The following is a 23197-nucleotide window of genomic DNA, read 5'->3' on the forward strand; positions in this document are numbered from 1 at the left end:
CCACTTCTGTGATCCGCTTTGGGCCCGAAAAACGTATATGCTTCCATCGTAAAGAAACTTTTCTTTGTTTTATTTTTGTTTTGTTTCTCAATTTATAAGTTCGAAAGAAATGTTTCAGAATCGAGTAACTGACGTTCCGAAAGGGGGGGAAATCAATTAACAAAAGGATTGTCGTAGTGCGAATGCGGGATTCTCCAAACTTCGTGTATACTGAGTATATTTTTCATCATTTTAAAAGAACAAAAAATAATTCTTGACTTTTTTATTTTATTAATTTATATCATTTTCAAAATAATGTTTGTAATCATTAAAAGAAATCATGCGTATTATAATTTCACGCATCGATAAAAGTTTATGTAGTAAAATAGAAAAGTCGTATGTATACAAGACGATTCGGAGATCCCGTGTAAAATGTGATGTGATTCTCGAATTTTTTCATCCAATAAACATATATCATCTAAACAATTATAGTTAAAATACAGCTTCCTAAATTGCGATTTGCTCCATTCCATTGGTTAAAGATTTGGTTTGATGAAAATAGCAACTCTAATTTTGAATTTAGAAAAATTGTATACATATACACAACAGTCTTTTTCCTTAAATAGAAACTGGCCGAAACTTTGGCTAGATTAAAGTTTTTTTTTCTTAATTTGTAACTCCTCCGATTTAAATTTAATTTTCTTCTTTTTACTTCCGTCTTCAAATTTACAATAATAATTTTTAATTTATTTGTTTATTATAAAAAGTGTCCAAAAAATCTTTCTCCCTCGCTACTCTAAAATTTCGAAATATATAATTTTAACAGTTTTTTCTTTAATCAATAAAACTTTAATAATTTTTAAATTAGAAGAGTATATAATATATATATTTTTTTATTTATTTACTTTATAAATCAGCGCGGGACAAAAACCCCAAAACGACCCCGACTTAAATATATATTTTTTTATGGAAGCGTTATTTTTTTTAATTTTATTTTATATTTTTTGTGTTTAGGTATATAAATATAGTTATATTTTTTAGGGGGGGATTTCTCTTTTTTTTTGTTCACGCCTTTGATGGGGGTTGGATTTGTGGCATTTGTTGCTCGCTTCTATTTAATTTTGTATTCGAAAGAATTCTAAACTTCAACCTTTTTTTTTTTTGGTTTGTGTTTGTGAGTAATTATTTTTTTTCTTTTGTTTTTAGTCGAGAGGTTGCATATAACTAATAATAATTTATCACATTACATTTTAACACCGCCCGTGTTCATTCGCCTCGACATTCCGCCATTGGTTCCATTTTGATGGAAGCGATCGAGTCTTTGGAGCGAGGCGCATTCGAGTGGATGGGCTTTACCAGCTCATCTATGTCCTCTTGGAAGAGATTCTCGGGCCTTGGAGAGGTGAACGACGAACGGGCCGGTTTGTATGTCATCCCGGAGACGCCGATGCCCACGTCCATGTTGTTGCCCATGCCCAGGTTGAGGGCGCTATCCATTGTGCTGGAGACGGTAAGGCCCAGCGGCGATGAGATGGGACTCTCCAGTCCGGATCCTGCTGGGCTTATTCTTAGGTCTTGTATGCTACCAGCAGGGCTGGCCATCCTCATCGAGGTCATGTGGCTCATCGAAGTCATTTGGTTTATACTCATCGGAGGAACACCGTTGCTGGGCATCGTCACCGATCCACAGTGACCTGCCAAAGCCAACGAGTTCACGAGACTGGCTACAGGGTTTGTATCGTGAGCGGTGCTCGCATGTTGTGCTGCTGCTACCATGCTGCACATCTGCTGTCTAAGACCATGGGCCACGGCGGCTACAGCTGCTGCTGCCGCCGCTCCTGGGGATACGTTTGGGTCAGATCCATTGCTGCATGAGTTTCCCTGGTAGCTCTGTATTGTCACTCCATCCTAAACACAAACAAAAGCAAACCCAACATTAACAAACACCTCATCCACATCTCAAGTGATACTAACTACTAATGAAGCTCTTTGGTTGGGGCTAAATTATAGAATACAACCAAAGTAACTCTTGCTTATCGTAAAAGGCGACTAAAAAGAGAAATTATCCTCTTATCATCCCATTTTTTTTCATTTTGATACTTGAAACTATAAATAATCAAGTATGCTATTCTTTGACACTCATCTCAGTTTAGTCAATACATTTGTATGCGTAATGAAAAACGTTGGCTTTACAACGAATCATAACTCATTATTATATAAAAAAAAAGTACCATACCATCAAAAGACAAACATTAGAGAACCAAATCAAAATATGATCTTTTCCTATAAAATATTTATTTCAATTGATTAAGTACATCGCGAACACTTTTTTAATTAGAAAAGTATTTAAAAAATCAAGTGTATAAAACTAAGTGAATTTTTTAAGGTAAGTTGATTTTATTTAATATATTAATATTACGAAACCACAAATATAATAATAATGTAAGATTTATAAATCGATCTCAAATTATGCTTATCGACAAGATAATTGTATGAATATATAATTACCAATATTGTGGTGAAAATATCTTGTATTGATATTATTGTAATATGCATTACATAAGCACAATAAGCACATTTATATGAAACAATATATATTTACAATAAATATATTCTATTTACTTTGCTTACCTAATATTGATATTTTGTTTGCATTAAAAATTACATAATTATATAATAGTGTTTGAAAAGTATAGTAATCTATTCATATATAATAGTTATGTACAATTATACAATGATAATCACTATAAATAAGTAACATTTGTTATCTACATTAACGTTTTATATATAATAGAATTAACAAATGATGGAAAATGCATGAAAAATGCTATAAATAATTCACTCGCATGTCTGACCGCAAAAACGAGGGTATTTATAAATTAATTCAAAATTGCACTGAAGAATATATTAATTTCAAATGAAAATGTTAAACATATATAGAATAACTATGAATTATTATATATTAATATTTATAGCGATTTTAAATAATTCAGACAATATATTTTAGTCATTTCTTATTTTTTTATATACATCTCAACGTAATAAATAAATCGATGATAACTTTAATGGTAACTGTAAATCATCAAATGTATTCCATTTATGTGGGTTATACTCATTGTTAAGTAAATTTACATTTACTTATAATGTGATTTACAGTTTTCTTAACATTTCTATCACATTATTTTTATTACGACATAAAAAAAAGTCCACAAATATCATTTATTTATCGATCGGTTAATTGTATGAATTAATTGCAGCACTTAGTCCATTTCAAGAAAAGAAAAAAATGATTAAATAAGGCTATGTGGAATTATGTAACATGTCTCCTTGCAAATGGATACGTAAAGTAAATAATAAAAAAAAAACGTTAGAAATTAATAATCTAATTACGGCATCGACCGAACGTAATTAATAATAAGAATAAAGCGATATTATTGATTTTACAATTATTGAAAATTGCTTTATATTTATTTTACTAGTGTTGTTGTTTTTGTTTTTTTATATGTAATAGCATCGAAATTGATTGATTCAATGATCAAGCTCAATTATGTGTATTAAATTTTATATTTATTTTTCTTGCCGCGTAATAGCTTTTACATTTAAATTGAGCGAACAAAAAAAAATACAACAACAAACTAAAAAGCTATACGATTTCCTCCGCTACAAAAATAAAACAGAACTAACAACAACAAATTACGATGCATATTATATGTGTTTTTTTATTTATATAAATAATGTATTTTATACTACAAAGCATTTGTGCAGAATGTAATTAAAGAGGTCACATTAGATTGTAATTATAGAAAGGAAGAATTGCATTAATTCCATAATAAATATGTGTTGTTTTCGTAAGCGGAAAATTTAAGAAATACTCATATGATTTCATATTTCCATTACGCATTTTGAATAGAAATTAATAACTAAGTGTATCGAATAGTTAAACAACATGTGTCACATTGAATGGAGACCACTACCAGTATAGGACAACCAGCGTATCGCTATAGTTAAATAGAATCGAACTATTATGTATCAGAATTCATTAACATGATTACTTAGAAGAGTAAATGCAGATATGGAAATACAAAATATGGAAAAATGCTATTAAACTCAATTCGATTTGGTTCTTAATTCAAATGAATTTTAACACAACTAAAGTAGGTTGAATGTAGAATAAATACATAATTGGCTGTGCCTCGAATGGTGCCATATTATGTGATTCAATAAGCTAATGTATGTTACTAATTAATTACACTGATCTGATAAATGTGGAGTGGAAAATGAGTGTATGCAACGAAAATATAAATGCGCACAAGTTTATTATGTTCATATAATGAGATTTTCTGAAATTTAAAGAATGACTTATTTACTTTAATCTAATACGTTTTGATAATCAATTACTTAGTTAAGCAAGACTGTAGTGTTTAATGTGAACTTGAAGTGATTTCGTAACGGTAAGTAAATCAATTTAATTAATTTGTAAGTTAATTATGAAATGACGGATGGTCTGGTTTTTACAATAATTTATCAATTCCAAATGGTTTAAATACAAAATTTATATAATATTTTGATAAAAAGCCCTTTAAATATTAATTGGATTGTGATAAAAAGAGCATAGGTATGTATGTTTTTTAAATTACCTCTTGATCTCTAATTTAATAAATACTCTTCTCGCAACACGAGATTATATAAAATTAATACGGTTATTTCCTATTTTACATTAATATTTGGTTGACAAGGCTCTTGATCCACAAATGAGTATATACTTATAATGTTTTCAAGAGTTATTTTAATCTCGAGTTCATAAAAAGTTAGCGGTAGAATATTATCCTGCTTGCTTAACTTATGTTCTCATCTTTATAAATAATCTAATATTTTATTTATGTAATAATATAATTTATTATATCTAATGGGCAGTACAGTACTTATTTATATATTATATTGGGTGAAGTAAAAAGTTCTGAGCGTTTTTCGTTACATGGCTTTAGTGAGCCATACCTCACGATGTATATGTTGCACCTTGTCATTCTATACTGCGACATAACATGTATATAGTGATTCCATGTAGTGGTTATGTGTTACAGCGTTCCAAAATGGAGGTAAAAAAAGAAAAAAATTCGATACATTCTTCTTTGCAAAACAAAGCGTTGCTTCCAACGCTTCCGTTCTGGTAATATAGACGTTGAAGATGAGACATTTCTGGTAGGCCAATCGTCGAAAATGTTGATAAAATCAAGGAAATCGTTGAAGTGGACTGGCATGCCTGCACTTATTCCATTGTAGATTAGCCAGAAAACCGTTTGGAACTATTTGCATAAGGCTGGTCTCAATGTAAGAGACAAAATGCTCAGAACTTTTTACTTCACCCAATATTTAGTTTTTTTTTAAATAAAAATATATCAGATTTTTACTAAATTAATTGTGAGTAAAATAGTATATATTCATTAATTAAGAAGCTTTTATGTATTTTCCTTAATAGTGTAATGTTGGTTGCCTACATATAGGACGGCAATTTAATGTTTTAGCGAATGTCGAATTGGAAATACGAATATTTAACAAATTTATTGGTCAAAAGTACTATTAACCGAGGTATTTCTGCCCCAGAAACACGATTAATGTAGAATGCTTTTAAATATTAAAAAATACGAATTCAAATATTTGAAAGTTGATAAAGAGGTATTTAGATTGTTTGTAAAATAAACGAATAAGTAATTTATAATTATATAGTTTTATAATAAATTAGAAATGTATTTTTTTTAGATTTAGAAATGTAATAAATTCAAATAACCTCGTATATTGGTAATAAAGAAGATTTAATGAAAGATCACGAGCGAGCAAAGATTTACGTTGAAGTGTTCAAGGGACTTACGTGTAATCTGGGATATCCTATATGGGGTTCCTCCTTAATTTGATGAGAGTCTCGGAAAACGACCGCACGGATAACGCCTCTGATGTGCTCATCCGGCCAGACGCCGAGCAGGATCCTTTGCGGTCTGCCACGTCCTTTAGGCCTCAAGTCTGCATCGACGGAGAAGAACGAAAAACAAAACAAACAAACAAAAACAATGAGTTGCGTGAATTTTCGAAAGTCCTGAGAAGCGGATCTTGACAAAACAGGAAATAGAACTTACAAGTCCCTATTTCGTGTCTCTGGCGTTGGAACTCACCCGAACCTCCGTCAGCCGAAGGGCCCAGCATATTGTGTACTCTGTTTGCGTACAGGACAAAAGTCGGATAGGGGATGTCGTATTTCCTCGCGGCCTGCGACAAAGACAATCCCTCTTTCAAGACGGAGAAAATGGCCTCGGCCATCGTTTCCGGTCGCCAGGACTTCAACGGTCCCCGCTCCCGGAAGCGCAAATTGTGAACGAGGCTCTGGTTCGTGTTCCAGCATTTCTGCCACATCGACTGCAGTTGGTACTGATAGCTGTCTGCTGAAAGAAATAACGAACACTATTAGTATTCAATTAATCTATAGCACGCCATTAATACTAGTTATAATAATAATAATAATAATAATAATAGAATATAATGTATTAATAAAAATTTGATTACCAAAACTATAATAACAATAAAACAATCTGAAACATATAAAGAAAACATTTTACATAGATTAGAATAAAAAAAAAACACAAATTCGATTTCATTTCTCGTCCGGCTGTGGCAGAGAACAATTTATTAAATGCATTTTATTAATCGACGATTCGTAGTTGTGAAGGAAGCGACAAATAATTATATTTTTTTAGTATATTTATTGTTTACGTTTGTTTCGAAAACGTTATTTTCTTAGTAAACTCCATTATTTATTGAGAACAGCGTAAATATAATAGCTGGAGAATTTCCAACATTAATTGTAGTATTACAAGTTATGAACGACATACTAACAAACTTATCTATACTATAAGATGAGTTTCTTTCGCAATATTCAAATATATTTATAAAATATCCAAAGAAAACATAATAATTATTACAAAAAAAATATAATCTATATATATATAATTATAAACAAATTAACATAAATTTATTTTAAACAATATTATTGCCTTCAATTTTTATATGTAAAATACTTTAGAATTTCCGAACAAGTATATATATATATAACAAAACATTATTATATAAAATAAAATACAATTTAATTCTCCTCTTAATAAACTTAATAGGAACCTAAACATGCGTATTATAATATAATATCATTTAAATAACATTTATTTTTGGAATTTAAAGTAAAATGCGCCTTAACTTAGTTATATGTCCTTTAGATACTGAGCAGAGAACATAAAAGTAATGAGTAGAAATAAATGTAACTAAACTAAACATGTAATACAGCATATCGCATGTCCAAGAATACAATCGTATAGCAACACGCAGGCATTATTAGCTATGTAATTAGATTGCATAAATAGCTCACAACAAATAAAAATAATAAAAAAAAGGAAGTTATAATAATGAAAAGAAATAAAAACGTATGGGGGTTTTGGAAGCGGCATTTTTTTGGTCCCAAAAGTAACGGAATGTATATAGTAACGATAGATGTTAAATATTTACAAACAAATAATGGAAAAAGTAAGTAATAAATCGCTACGTCAGTCTTAACAGTCAAAACTGGTTCGCTTCGAACGCGCTAAACTCTTTCGCTTTGTTCTCATTTTTTATGAACAAAGAAAGCTCTTTATCGTTATTGAGTTTCGCGCCTGCCGTCGGTGAGGTTGTTTTGGAGGAGCCTCCGTCACCGGAAGAACTGTTAAACTCGTAGTACAGCGAGACGATGCTGTGCTTTTTGCAGAAGGCCCACCACCACCTGAACCCCGACAGACCTGAGAACATGAACTCCGGATCGCGCATCCTCCTGATCTTCTCGACGAAGTTCAGGACCGCGTTCAGGGACTTTTTCGTCCTTCTGTTGTAAGGCGACACCGATACGCCGCAACAGAACTCTAGCACCTGACCTTCTTCCGACGAATTTAAACCCGCCTCTTCCAAAACTGCCATTCGCTTTGTTTTTCCTAAAATGTTATCGTACAGTGTCCCTTTTGGGATACCGTATTTATGAGATGCTTGCGTAAAACGCATCTTCTGCTTTACCACCGCATCCATTGCCTCCCTAAGCTGGTCCTGAGTCCACGTTGGTGACTTAAATTTTAATAAGATCGGAATATCTGGATCGAAACAAAAAGAAGCAAAGAAAAAAAAAACGAAAATTAAAAAAAAATTATATAAAAGAAAAGGAATTAAACAAAACGATGACAAAACATATATACACATTTACGAAAAAAAAAAATGAAAATAATATTAATAATAATAATACTAAACTAAACTGAGCATGCAGATTAAACTCAAAGAAATAAAGCGAGAAATAAGTGGAAGCAATAAGCAATCAAATCATCTAAAATTGTTATTGTTTTCGAGAAGAATGTAATAAATGTATAGGATCTTTTTTTCCAGTAGTTGCTGTTGTTCTCTTTTGTTTTAGGGGAAGGAAGCGGCAATAACAAAAACACTATACAAACTAAGGAACAAACATAAAACTAACGAGAAAACTTATCCAATACTAATTCGGCAATTTTTCAACTTTACAACGGCATCCAGCAAGTGCACCAAGAGGAGACGCACCGACAAACACCTATATTCCCAAAGAAAGGACGACATCATTAAATCCAATTACAACGACTACATTTACACATCATTTGTTCATGAAATAATACAATAATATAAAATCTATTTAAATATTTAAAAAATAATTAATATAAAGCATTGTTTTATGAAAGTACCGTATTTTTCACACAGGAAAACACACTTCTTTATGTAAAGAATAATTAGGGTGCCCCTCATAGTCCGATGATAATACTATTTTCTTGTTAAAATTCTCATAAATATGTTATCCAATCTTACTTAATACTTTAATAACAAGTAAATTGTGTTTTCCAATTTTTAAATCTCATATTTTGGAAAATATTTTCTATTTAAATTCCTGAGCATCAAGTTGAAAGCATTTAAAAGTCATATTATTATATACCATTATTGCTATATAATTGTTGATTTGATTGTGAGAGTGATATGTTAATAAGTCAAGAGTGGTTAAATGGAAAAATGGGAATCCATTCTAGGAAACGATTCAATTAATAATTAAATTAGCAATTTGCGATAATTTTAGTGGAGACAAGGGAAAAACACAATGAACATGTAAAATTGATGGTTGCGAGTAGACTTGTGTGTGTGTGTTTTCAAATGAAAGGCTTATTAAAATTCCATAAATTGATATGTTTTAATGACAATATGTTATATAAGTTGTCCATAACACCATAAATAATAAAATCGCAATGAACTCAATTGTTGCACTCCATCTCACTCCGATACCTTCTCTTTCCTCGTACTAATCACATGCCTCTGTGTTTGGTCTCTCGCTCTCTTCATATCGTTCGCGTGCTGTGATCGATAATATGACGGTAGGTGTACGGTATTATTTAATCCATTGAATGCACGATATTTTAATAAATAATGCGAAACTGAAAAACGCGCAATATTGAAATTAAAACAACTTTGTGTGGAAAAAAAAATATGGTGTGCGGTCGACCGAGAATAATGATGAAGATGAAATGAAAGAACGAGAAACAAAACTACACTGTAATTCTGCAAATGAATTTCATATCAAATATTTATGAATGTTGTTGTTACAATTTACTCGTGCGCTTTGTTTATTTATTTATTTTATGCACTTTACTCCACTTCTTTGTATTGTTTTGTTTAAATAACGTAAATATATCTAATTTATCATATGCATCTACCATTTAATGATTTCAATATAAATTTTTGCCCACTTGATTTAATATTAAGACAATATTAGTTTTATTCATTAAAAAAAATGAGAAATGGTTCAGCAAATTTGAATAAGAATACAGTTGAACATGTTTTTGTGCGGTACTTTTTTATGCGGTATATGAAACCCACCAATTCCAACGGTGTTGGTACCATTGTAATGTTTTCTATCAGTGTGCATATGTACGATTCTGTTAATCGATTTTGAACCAATTCATCACAAGAAGATGCGCGTTTTGGATTAGTAGCAGTGAATTATGTATGAGCATTTTGATTTTTTTTTCCATATGTACAATGAGAAATTAAATGTTTTTAAAATGTTTTCATATGTAATTTAAAATTTGGATGCACTTTCTCATGTATTTCGTAAATCTTTGATGTATTTTCTAAGTTTTTGTAATGTATTGTACAAAGTTATTTGTTATATGCAATTTTGTTAATGCGGTCCCTATCTACCGCACAAAAAGAGGTTTTACTGTATATTAAATTAAAATTTTACACCATTGGAAAGTAATCAAAAACATATTTATTCAATAAATTTGTTTTTGCTATAACCTCAGTATCAATGATGTGGGACACATCATTAAGATGTACCAACTACTAATCACAATGCAAGTTCAGTTCATTTGAATTGATTTATAGCAACACTATGTTAATTTACAGTGTATAATTCCTTCAAAAGCCATACGAGTGAAGTGAATCGTATCACATGCATGAAAATCGTGATTTAATTACGGAATGGTTAGAAAGATGGAATATCAATATAAACTAACTCAATTCGGTGTATGTCACGTTCACTATGATACAGAACTTTTGTACGCATTCGAACAAAGTCAAATATTAGGAGTACATGGAGGATGGATAGGTCATATATAAGCAAATAGAGAACTTAAAAGTTTTGGAAACTATTCTGAAAAATATGAGAAGAAAATAAACTATTCTATTACATATAATTTTGAATATCAAAAAACATCGTAAGTGTTGCACAAAATTTAATTAAAAAACTTTATTAATTTATCGTAGGATAATATATTTTCCTTCAGAACAAAATTAAACACTGTGTAAGCATTATTCCTTCTTCCTATTTTTTATATATTTGCATTTAAAACAGATCGAAAAACTTGTATTGTAAACTTTTATTTAACTGTTTCACTGTTAAGGAGTAGTAAGCAGTGTTCGGTTTTATATTATTAGAAATAACAATAACAATTGTAGTAAAAAGTAAGTAAGCACTCAAAATGCGAGCTATTGCTTCGGAGTTGCGAAAACGGCGATGTTTTCTCGGCATTAAAAAGCTACAAGAGTTACGAACATTTCGAGTAGCAAATTCGCGGAGGCGCCGCCATCAAATCGCACACAAGTATTGATATAAAACGGTAAAACAAAATCAGGTTACGCATTTATAAACATTTTTTTTTTGTTTCAAAAAATTTGTTGACTGTGAATTATGATAATAATTATAAATAATTGAATAAAATAATTAATAAATCCATTAATGTATATTATATAGATATATACAATATGTAAATACGGAATTGGCAATTTCGAGTATTGCAGCACTCACATACACACACACACATACAAACCCAATTCGCTACAAATACATATACACAAACACACACCGACACAGACACGCAAAATTAATGTTGCTTTATAAATTAACTGTTATATAATTCATCGGAATTAATTTATAATGATCGCCATGTTAAACCTGCAATTACAGTGTAAACTAATTAAATAAATTAACAAAACGTATTATACACTAACGGCGTCCATGAATAAATGATTGAAAAACGTCGGCCGGACGTTTTTAAACGTGACGCCACTTGCAATATTAATTTTACCGACTTCACTTCCGCTTATTTATTTTTTACATTTGTTATTTGATATTCACTTTCTCCGCTCTACATTTTTCATCTTTAAAATTACATCAATTTACTAAATAACAAGTTAGAATTTTGACAAATTAAAAAAAATATGTAAATTGCATAACAAAATATTAAATTTTAATAAAGAAGGTTTAATGAATGATCCAATAAGAATCATCATATATTAGTTTAAAGTTTATCATTATAATCAATGTATTAGATTTTAAAGAATAAACTGTTAACAAATAATTTAGATTCTGTGATAAGAATAAACTATGTATCTAAACTTTTAGATACTAATTTATTTAGGAAATACTTGTTTCATTATAATTGTTGTTCATGTTAATTTTAGCTTTAGATTACTAATTAAATTTTCAAATTAAATTTTTAATTACATAATGTAATAATATTGTGAAAATGATTAATAAATATTATTTGTCTGAGTTCAAATGGAGTAAATTGTAAATAAATATTAGAAGATAAAAACAACAAAATTAGATGTAGTTGCATGCCCGTACATATTATACCATTGTGGCTTTGCAATTATTGTAATCTTATGCAATGGGAGCACGAGGAGTGTTTGTGAGAGAGAGGATAAGGGAGCTATAAAAAAGAGGTCGGGACGGGAAATGAGAGAGGAAGGAAAAGGGAGAGAAGAGAAGGAAAGAAATAAAGAAAGAGACGAATTGGAAATGTAATTTGTGGCGAGTACAATTTTGATAAATTACATTCGAATCGATTTAATATTAAAACATTCTTGTGTATTATTGTGATTAGCGTGCGGTGCGTTTTCTCCTCTCCTTTTTGGTTCGTTTCTTTTGTAATCGTATATTCAATTAATTAAAGGCGAACCAATATACCGAGTGTTCAACACATCAAATTTTACATTGATCACAGTTCATTCGATTGACTAACTTTAAAATAAAAAACGTTAGAAATGTTGGTCACCTGTTTTTATAAATGTACTACTGCTACAAATTTTGCATAAATTGTTAATTAATAATTATTGAATGAAAGAAAGTGATGAATGTTAATCATGGATTTCAATTTTTAGATATAATTATTGCGACAAAGGTTATTATAGAGATTTTAAAACTGTAATTGAAATTTAAGAATATAAAATGTGTTGTATGAAACACTCTGTATAGTTATAGGTATAGGTACATAGCATGTATATGTATGTACAAGGGAGTGTTTCGCGGGAGGCCACCTATGATGATGATGTGGAGTCCGTCTTGTGTATCGACCGCCCTCCGCCCCTCGCGGCCGCCGTGCTCTGCGAGCGGCGACCGCCCGCCGGCCAATTAACAATTAAAAATATCATTATTTCATAACAATGAGATTCAAATAACAAAGTAGTTAAATAAATTAGCATCGCTACAGACCTCGGAACGGCGCGCAGTAATGGAATCATTAAAGATTAAAATCGGATTCGTCAGGTATCAGCAATATTATTACCGTCAGTCGATAATCATCCCCCACGGATTGATAATTAAACTATTATCTATTTAATTAAAATTATTCACCTACCGACCAGACCGAACTCCCCCCGAGAACCACGGTTCCCTAGCGAACTCACAGAATACCCCCTTCCTTCACCGAACACCCCACGTTCCTTTCATTACTTATTACTCGCTCATTTATTTATTTATCGTCCACTACTTCGATTCATCCATCCTGTCCCATTCCGCCTTCATCTATTCATCAAATCAATCAAGTTCTGATTTATTCTTTAACACACCTCTAATTTTCAATTGCATCGCACTAGTATCAATCATTTATTTTTAATATCTGCATTAATCATTCATATTGAATAATTATTTTATATTACGAAACTATCTATATTTACAAATGCTTCCTATATATAATAATTATAAGTCAAGATCACGTAAATATTTCTATTAACAAACATTCAGAAAAATTTCTCGAAGTTAGATTAATTATCTAATTTAAATAAATTAATTAATTTGTTTCTGAAAAAGCAAAAGTTGTTTCTCAATTTGTTATAGTCTAACGATATGTCATGTCAAATTTCAAGAAGATCTGTAAGAATGGATAGAAGAAAGTGCAAGATTAGTGATGTAAGGTTGTTAGAAATTCCACCACCAACACAGCAAAAATTTGTTTGTCGTTCTTTTCCAGGAATGCCAGAATGCATATGGAGTGAATGTATCATGCGTTGTGACTATTTCCAAATTGTTTCAAAGATTTCAGACCGGACATTTTTTTGTGGAGAACGAACCTCGTGAAGCTTGCCCAAAATTTTTGACCGATAATACAAATGTAGCTTTGGTGAAGGCAAAAATTAACCAAGATACAATAGTGAAACAGGAAATGGTAGTAGATGAAACGGGCTTGATCGTAAATATTAAATCATCACTTTGACTGTACGATGAAGTGCGGGTTCCACGATTTTTAAATGACGAATATTCCTTGGAAAATTTTGAAAATGGAGATTCTAGCACTTTAAGTAAAATCGTTACAGGTGATGATTCTATAAGTGTGACTTGGAAACTAAGCAGCAGTCTATGGTAAGGAGCGCAGAAGGTCCAAATCCCCTAGTTAAAGCAAACCAACAAAAATCAACAAAAAATATGATGGAATAAATATATTCCTTAAAGAAATAAATATATGCATTTCTGAAAATATTTGGTTGCAGTAGTTTTTACATCGCGTGCAAATTTGACCATTATATCACTATCTGCAAACCTTGATATAAGATTTTATATTTTATTTTTACATAATTATGATTTCAATTTACCCTAGTTTATTAGATTTGAAATACTTTGTGCATTATACTATGTTTGATTTTTTTATAAAAAAGCAGTACACCCAAAGTCCCAAATCAATTTTTCATTATTCGCTCGTTTCCTATTCGCAAACCCCATTTTTTTTTCTGTTATTATTATATTTTTTTCGACTCCATTTGGCTATGTTATATGTATATACGCGTCGGCGGTATTGGGGGGCGTTATTTTATTTTAGTTAAAAATCGGCAATTAACTCTGCGGGGAAAATGTGCAGAGAAAAATAACTAACGATAAATTAAAAGCAATTTAAAAATATATGCGTCGGGGAGTTTGGGACCCAAATGCATACACACACACAAAACGTAGAGAGAGAGAAACAAACGAAAAAAAAAACAAACTAAAAACAACCCCCGTTTTCCTCTGACCGAACCGCACCGAACCCACTCTCAAAAAATACGTGTTGTTGTTTGTATTTGCGCCGATAATATAAATAAAAATAAATTGAAATATATTGCCTTTAGCTTTTGCTCGTACCCCAAAATGGCACAATAACGAACAAAAAAAAAGCACAAAAATGTATAACTATAAAAAGGGCGATTTTGTATGTATAAAAATCCGGAATGAGGAAATAAATTTTTCACATAACACATTTTGCAGGACAAGAGTGGGTGAGTTTCGACAAAAAAAAAATCGTATAATATTTAAATAAAATATGATGTTCATTCCAAAATAAGTAATCTCATTTTGCTTTATTCAATTACAAATTTAGTAATCTTGAAATCGATTATTTCATGAACAAATGGTATAGTTAGAAAATTTAAGAAATATTTAGTTAGTTTTAAAGTACAGTAATTCCTTCACCAGTTTTTTTTCTTCAAATCTAACTACTATTATTAGATCCCATACACACTCAAACTTAAGTAATTAACTATGTTTTTAGTTAAATTTTTATACTATGTATTACAAAATCACTTAGTAAATATCTTATATCATTAAATATAATTAAATATCACAGCAGCATTAAAAAAATATGATTGTGTTAATTATTTTTTTTATAAAAATTTATAAGTGAGTATGCTAAGAAAATGTAATGTAAATTATGATACTGTGATAATTAATTTAATTTTGAAAAAAACCTAAAGTTTACAAAATGATGATGGTTGCTTGTGTTACGAAAAGCCATCGAATTACTTCTGTGGCTTTAGTAAAACAAACAACTGTTAGATGACGTTTGTTGCTTATTCTTGTAGATGATCTAGATTGATTCAAATGTTCATTAAGATACATATCGATTTATATTGAGTCCAAGTGTTTAGATAGTTCGGATGGAAGGAAACATAATGAAACTTACCGGCAATAGACGAGGTCGAGGCTGCACCGAGCCAAGCCTGAGACGATTCTAGTAGCTTGGCCTGAAACAGAGAAATAAAAGTAAATATAAGTATTATGTTTAAATATAAAATCATTCATATTTTGATTGGTGGTATAATTGTCATTGAACTGTCAACTTAAATAATGAGTATATTCATTATTGAATGAACGTTTACGAAATTTTAAGGCATATGTTCACATACACAAATTTATACAGACGTACAATTTTCCGTCGGATCATGGATGCAAATAAATGCTATTGACGAATGTCAGTTCCTAAATGACTAATAGTTAGATAAAGTAATATATTGTTTGTTTCAATTTAATGATCTTTATACATCTGCAAGGATAACGAAGAGAACGTATTTTTATCTTATTAAATGAGTTTTGAACATGGAGTGGATTATTGTTGCATGATTATGTAGAGACAATTGTAAATAATTTATGAGGGATTGAGTTATGAAGGGAAGTCGAGGGCGGTCGCCGGCATCGGAGGAGATATTATTTACCCAATTTTGGCCGGGCCGAGTTACTTAACTTTGCTAACCGCTTTGTTTATGGGTATATCTCTATATAAAGGTCTGCACTTTACGACTTGACCAGCTTGTTAAGAATACTTTATTGTGCAGCCCGATGTATATAATCCACCGGCCATCCTCTCCTCCTCTTCCACGGCGATGAGGAGGAATCCGAACGATCACATAAACATGACGACGGAGGAAGAAAAAACATAGAAATGACTTATTTAAAGCTCATTGCCGAGCAGGAAAATAATGTCGCTGGGATGATGTTATGGGATGGGGGGGATGATGAGGGGACGGCCGCTTTTGCTCCTGGGGCATTTACATTAAAATTACGCGAGACTACGGCGGATAAATTTCGCAATTGCGAATTGCTTATGCAAATCGCCGATTATATTTTAATATTTGCGCTGTTCCTTCTCCGCTCTTCCCTTTTTGTCCTTCTTCTTCATCATGCAGCGCTCTCTTTCCCCCGCTTTGGGTGTGTGCATACGCTCAAGTGCGTATAAGGTTGCAAATGATAATTTCCAATTCATTAATTCCGTTGCTGCAGAATCCCTCCATGAATTATTCCCTCCCGCCGTAATAATCATGTACACACTGTATCGGATAACATAATTTTCTCCCTATTTAAATTATATGCAAAGCAGATATAATAATTAACAACTTTCAGTAATGGCGCTCATTAATTATTGAAGACCTTACGCAGATACCGGCGCTCCACGCACGACGGGAACCGTGGAATCGACGAGCCATCGGGCCGGAAATGAGCTTTGCTTATTAATTTCAGACGGAAAGCAGGAAACGCAATAACAATAATAATAGCAGAAAGAAAGCCAATTGCGAATTGTCCTGATGACAGGCGGCAGTTATTGAGAAGAGGAGGAGTAAGAGGAAAGGAGAGGAGGTGGAGGTATGCAATTTTGCGATTTGATGAGTGCAGAAGAGTCCGAGTGGCAGGTAATGAAATTAATGGGCTTAATGTGCGCCCAAGGCGCTGCAGTTATTATTTGCCTTTCCGCAAAGCGGATAATAAAACAATAATCATAACCCGGTTTTATTGAAAACTCGATTAATTACCTCTGTAGATTCCAAAAGAGAATATTAATTAAAAGAAAGCAATATTCATTTACGGACAATGAAAACAATGTCATACAGTTGAATAACTATCTACAAGGTATAATTTTGATATTCAACATCGCATAGAGTATTTACAGAAACTGTCGTTTGTAAAAAATATATTCATTTAATTTTTCTTTTAATGAGTGTAGAAGCGAGTACAAGCATTGAATTATTACAAAATAATAATATAAAATATTATTAACGTTGCTTGCCAGTTGTCGAGTTAATCTCAATATTATAAAAGTAAAAAAGATAATAAAAATATTAAGAAAAGGATAATAAATTATACGGCAGAGATCCTTAAATAAAGCACAAAAACATAATAAATGAATAAACCAGTTTTAGAAAGGATACATGTCTATGTAAATGTTATCAAGATTGCAGTGTACATATCAAATGCCCTATGGTAGTTAGTATCCTTTAATACCATTTCCAAGCACAGCTAAATGAAGATGTAATTATTTATTTTACTTTTTTAAATATAAATAAACAAGTATCCTACACTAAGTAATATGTAAGCACAGTTATCGATATGAATTTACTTTAAGATATTGATATATTCATGTAAATTAGTATTAATTTATTTGATGATCATTATTTTCAAATGAAATCAGTTATATTTAAAATGCGATGGGTCAAATGCATTTGATTTATTTAGTGTACGAAAATAGAGTGCATAAATGGATAAATGTGTAAGTGTCTAAAGTTTTAGTAGACGGATAGTGTTTGGGCTATGCAAATTACACTGTAAAATTTAGTTAATTAGCCGCGGGTGGGCGGCAATTATCGAGGGGGCGGTGGTCCCCGAATTATTCAAGCCGGTCGCAAAATCCATGTTGCGTGTTACCGTCCTGTCTTTTGTAGAGGTAGCGCTGCTGAAGAATGAAAGAGCTGTCGAGGGGCGACCAATTGATGCTTCACGTGTGAATACATGTGTGTGCATCTGTGTGTATGTGTGCAGTGTGTACGGTGGAACAAATCGCAGTTTTATGTTGCGACCCCGAAAACACGGATTTCCATTACAAATATTCAGTTATTCTGAAAAGTACAAAACCAGAAATGTGACAGCATCGCGTCGCTGTCACTGCCATTGACACACGTGATTTCGGCTACGGTTTTGTTATACGATATACACACACATACACCATTTGTGAAAGTCAAGTTTCATATTTATTTATTTTTTTTTACGTGCGCTGGCTGCTCTCACCATTTCCGTATAATTTCCAATTTGCAGACTGCAATTCGTTACCTATTCGCTTTCTTTGACTATTCGCTCTTAAAGCACGCCGATTAAGTGCATACAAAATGTTCATTCTGTATTATAATTTGACTAGTTTAAAGCACTATTTCATTATTGTACTCCATGATATTATCTTTTTGACCAGACCATGTGCATTTAATGATGTGGGGGGAAGTTAATTAGAATACAGCGTTGAATTCAAAGTATCGGCTGGATGCATAATGAAAGAAAAGCGTCATCCTTTTTTAACATTCAGTGTGTTGACTTCTTTATTCACGCACTCATGGACTTGGAAAAACGTAAGCATGTGGTTTTAACTTTACCCCTCTTTTGGTTTGTTTTTCCTTTCGACGTTATTAGTGTCACTGCGTAATTGGCATTTGCGCGTTCCATGAGGGGAAAATAAAAAATTGCAGATTTTCCACCGTGGAGTCGCTACGAAATATTAGTCATTAGTCTGACAATTGTCCAACGGCTAATAACATCGCTCCCTTTATTTACCTTCAATTCGTTCCGATAATAACAGTCCCTTGCAATTCGACACTGTTCATCATCGTGTTTTCAATTGAATTGGGCTTCTCTATATAAATTAATTCACATGTAACCAGACAGTTTTTTTTAATTTAGTAAAAGGAAGCTCTATTATCAAAATTATCTCTTCCCGTATAATCATATTTATTCAAACTCAAAGAGTTTTCTATATGTTTCAATTCACATTACATATTATTTTTGTTACCATTACATAACAGAAATACTGTTTTATGTCTAAAAAATTAATAAAAATATTATATTTTATTTTAAATTTTATATCATTCAAAAAGTTACTCAGATTTCCCATTATAATTAATTATATTTGTATTAAAGTAAGAAATGAGATAAATTTCAATGATAACGGACATTATTACTATTTGCTAAGCAAATAATGGAGACTACCAAAGATCTGTTGCAGAATGTGTTTTTTTTGAGACCTTAATTAATTTCAAAGTGCGTTTTGAACAAAGAGGAAAAGTCATTACATATATGCAGTAGTATGTAAAATGTACGATATTAAACCATTCATCGGAGCGTTTTGCATTTTTCCCATTCGAAGCGAAACGCGTTTTCAAACATTACACTATATTCTCTCCTTTTTTGTGAGTTGTTATTATTATTATTACTACAATCTATATCTGTATGCATGTTCATACAATCTACCCCCGTGCGATGACATGCTGTGTTCAAATATTGCACGGAATGCGAAAAAAATCTGCACGTAGACGAAGCGAGATAGAAACGGGATGAGCGATTTTCAATTCACCATTTTTTGATATATAATAATAATAGTGACGGTAGTAGTTATAATAACGATGGAAGCAAGGGAGTATAAATAAATAAACATATACTGGAGGCGAGTAATTGCACGGATCCTGAGCGGATGGGTTTCATTCGGAAGAGCTAATATAACAGGAAGACAAACTCTTTTTTTTGTTCCCTTTTGACCTTTGACATCGGCCGACCGAAGCGTTTGTGATTTTTGCCGGCCACGATTTAAATAAACGGGATTTAAATGTGGAGCGTCGGTGTAGGTGGCGGCGGCGGCGACGAGCGAGGGAACATCAACATAGTTGGAAACGTGTTATCCGCCCGTTTAAAGCGTGGAATAGTTTTCAGCCACCTGTTGTTAACCCAAACGTGAAACGATACGGTCGACTTTTTGTCGCCGCCGACGCCACCGCCACCGCCTCTGATTTACTGGAACGGATTTAAACACTGCGCGTATGTTTATTCCGTGACGCGGAAAATTATTTTAATTTAATTAATTTACAACGCAGGTAAAAAAACAAAAGCTGAAACATCAATTAAGCAATTTACAACAACAAAAAAAAGAAACGTTTCTTGTCTTGTTGACAAATAATTACTTTTTAAACATAATCAAACCGATTAGTTATAAATCAAAAAGAAAAAAAAATATGGCTTTAATCAAACAATATTTCAATCATTGAATTTTCCTGACAAACCAACTAAACTAAAAATATGCTTACAAAAAAAATTGTAATACATAGTTCCTCTTTTATTATGCTGAAATAAGAAATAATTAGACAAATGTTTGAAGATAAGAAATATTAAAAATTATTGAAAAAAAATAGTAAACATTAATTTTAAATTTTATAAAATTGTTATTATAATGATAGTATTTTTGCCAATCAACGTTTTGATCAATTCATGTTAATATAAGTAAACATTTCTTATGTAATTGTAATTCTGCATCCTTGTTATTTATTTCACGAAACACGAGTGTTAAGCGTATCGATATAACTTAAATATTTCTGTATATTTACATATAGTATAAAACATGTTAATAAATTTGGAATGAGAAATAGGATAATTTATCTGGTAATTATAACGTGCATGAAAAATGGTATGAACAGAGCTGTAGTTATGCAGTTGTCAAATTATCCAAAATGACGAATGCGATTGTTTTGACCTACAGTTTCCGGGGAGTGTACGTTCGTTTTCCCTTCTCTTCTAATTTTTTTGTATAGTTTTTTTTTGTTCAGTACGTGTGTGTCGAAGGGTAATTGTTTGTAGTAGGACTGTTTGTAGTAGCAGTCGGATTGTTTTTGTTCGTGTCGCGGGGGGGTTGTTTTGGTACACGTGTAAATCGTGCGCTCGGCTTTTATGAATGAATTATGAGGTGTTTGGCGCTCCTGTGTTACACACACATACACACAACTCACTCACTCACCTGCTCACAGGTGAGAGTGAGCGAGGTTGGGTCGCGTGAGGACGGCCGCATTAAAATCCCGTATAAACACCTTGTCACAATTAGTTGTATGGTCGCGCTAATGCCCTTTGCGATAACTGATTACTGACCGCCAACCTGGATGTTCGGATTGCCGCTTATCGGATGCAAATATTGTTCTGCAGATCGCAAATTGCTTTGAATCTAATATCTCACTTGGTGTACGATGGACCTTCCATTAACTAAATCCTTGAATCAAGTTTACAAATCGAGCTAACTAAAAATTTGTAATATACATAATAATATACAAATACTCATTCATTATTATGTAGTGTCAGTTTCTTGAGAATAATATTTAAAAAATATATTTCCAAAGACATTATTGTATGTAAAAAATATTTTACACTTGTTGCACCTATACTATACAAGCTTTTACTATTTACTTAAATTAACAAAACTAAACTTGTGTAACAAAATTGCAACAATAATTTCATCCAATAATTAGATCTAAGAATCTAAGACTTAGATCTTATATAAATAAACTGTTATAATCAAAAGCGTTTAGTATTAACTTCTTAATAATAATTTATGACTACTTTCTCCAATGATTCTCAAAGTGTGGGTCGCGTAAAATATTTGGGGAGTTGCAAAAATTAATGACAGATTGATCTCTTGTTCTTCAACACATACATACCCTTTTAGGTCGCGAACCAAAAAGTTTGAGAATCACTGGATTAGAGGTATTGTATTGAGTCCAATTTTAATTAAATATAAAGAAACTTTACAAACCAAATAATGGTATAATAAATAATTAATGAATAACCCCATATTTATTTATACATATTTATATAACTGTGCTTTTTTTCTTTTAGAATTTTTGTTGTTGTTGCTGTCGTTGATCATGCTTGATTTCTTCTTTTCTTACTCTTCTCCTCTCGTCCTTTTAAAACAGAACACACAAACCGTTTGCATAAGTTATCCTTCGATCCCCTTAATGCTGTGTTCGATTATGCAAATGCGAATTCTTTAGATACCATCATCGGTTTTATGTTTATACTTTATGATTGCCATTTCATACACACCAGCCACACGTACACGGGACCTCAGTAATTTAATATTAATGGATATTTAATTTTAATTTTCTCCCCGCTCGGCAACACAACAGCCCTCCACCGTCTCGAACATAAATAACTGCCAACGATAATCGTTTCGACAACGAACCAAACAAAATACAAAACAACAACAAACAACACGCATACGAGAAATAAGTTTTATTTATTTGCTCTCCAAATGTTTCTTTGATGCGTCCTGAAAACGTTTTTGCATCTAAGAAATTTGCTACTGAAAAAGTAACGAGTTCCTTCACGATTAGTCACATATTCGAATTATACTATAAACTAGTTTAGTTAAACTAATTACTTAATGCTGGAAAAATGATTTAGCGTTTTTCGAATGATGTCTAAACTAAAATCTAATCTAAACATATTGGATATCACAACAGTTGAAGAAAAATGCTTTCATGTAGTAATTACAGCTGTTTATTTGTCTATCAATAGGTCGACTGAAAACACGGTGAGTCAGTGGAGATTTACGAATGTGTAAAAATAAGTTTGATTACACTCGAATATTAATAAATGAATTTAAGTGCGCGGAAGTCGTAAATACGAGGCCCCAAAAATAAATAATAACTAAGGGAACATTAAAAACAAATAGGGAACAGGGAGAATTACATTATTAAAATCTAAAAATACAATTGCGCTGCGCCGCGATCACGCGAAATTATAAAATCCATAAAGCCGAGAGAAGAAATAGTC

General features: G+C 31.7%; 1 protein-coding gene across 2 annotated transcripts in view; it reads right to left on the reverse strand.

Annotated features, from left to right (window-relative positions):
* Positions 1-981: 981 nt before the first annotated feature.
* LOC108559070 (protein bric-a-brac 1-like) overlaps positions 982-23197 on the reverse strand; it is a 192733-nt gene continuing 170517 nt past the window's right edge. Inside the window, exons 2-5 of one of the 2 annotated variants that reach the window (XM_017916199.1) lie at positions 15759-15819; positions 6144-6407; positions 5846-5994; positions 982-1887 (exon numbers count right to left, since the gene is read on the reverse strand). In XM_017916199.1, coding sequence (XP_017771688.1) covers positions 1246-1887; positions 5846-5994; positions 6144-6407; positions 15759-15819 — 1116 coding nt within the window. In that variant the 3' untranslated portion in view covers positions 982-1245. Of the gene's footprint in view, positions 1888-5845; positions 5995-6143; positions 6411-15758; positions 15820-23197 lie in introns of both variants that reach the window. The other variant, XM_017916198.1, reaches the window with a different exon arrangement.

The sequence above is a fragment of the Nicrophorus vespilloides genome, unplaced genomic scaffold (genome assembly GCF_001412225.1).
Source record: "Nicrophorus vespilloides isolate i.1.1-1 unplaced genomic scaffold, Nicve_v1.0, whole genome shotgun sequence".
In the NCBI taxonomy this organism is placed as follows: Eukaryota; Metazoa; Arthropoda; class Insecta; order Coleoptera; family Silphidae; genus Nicrophorus; species Nicrophorus vespilloides.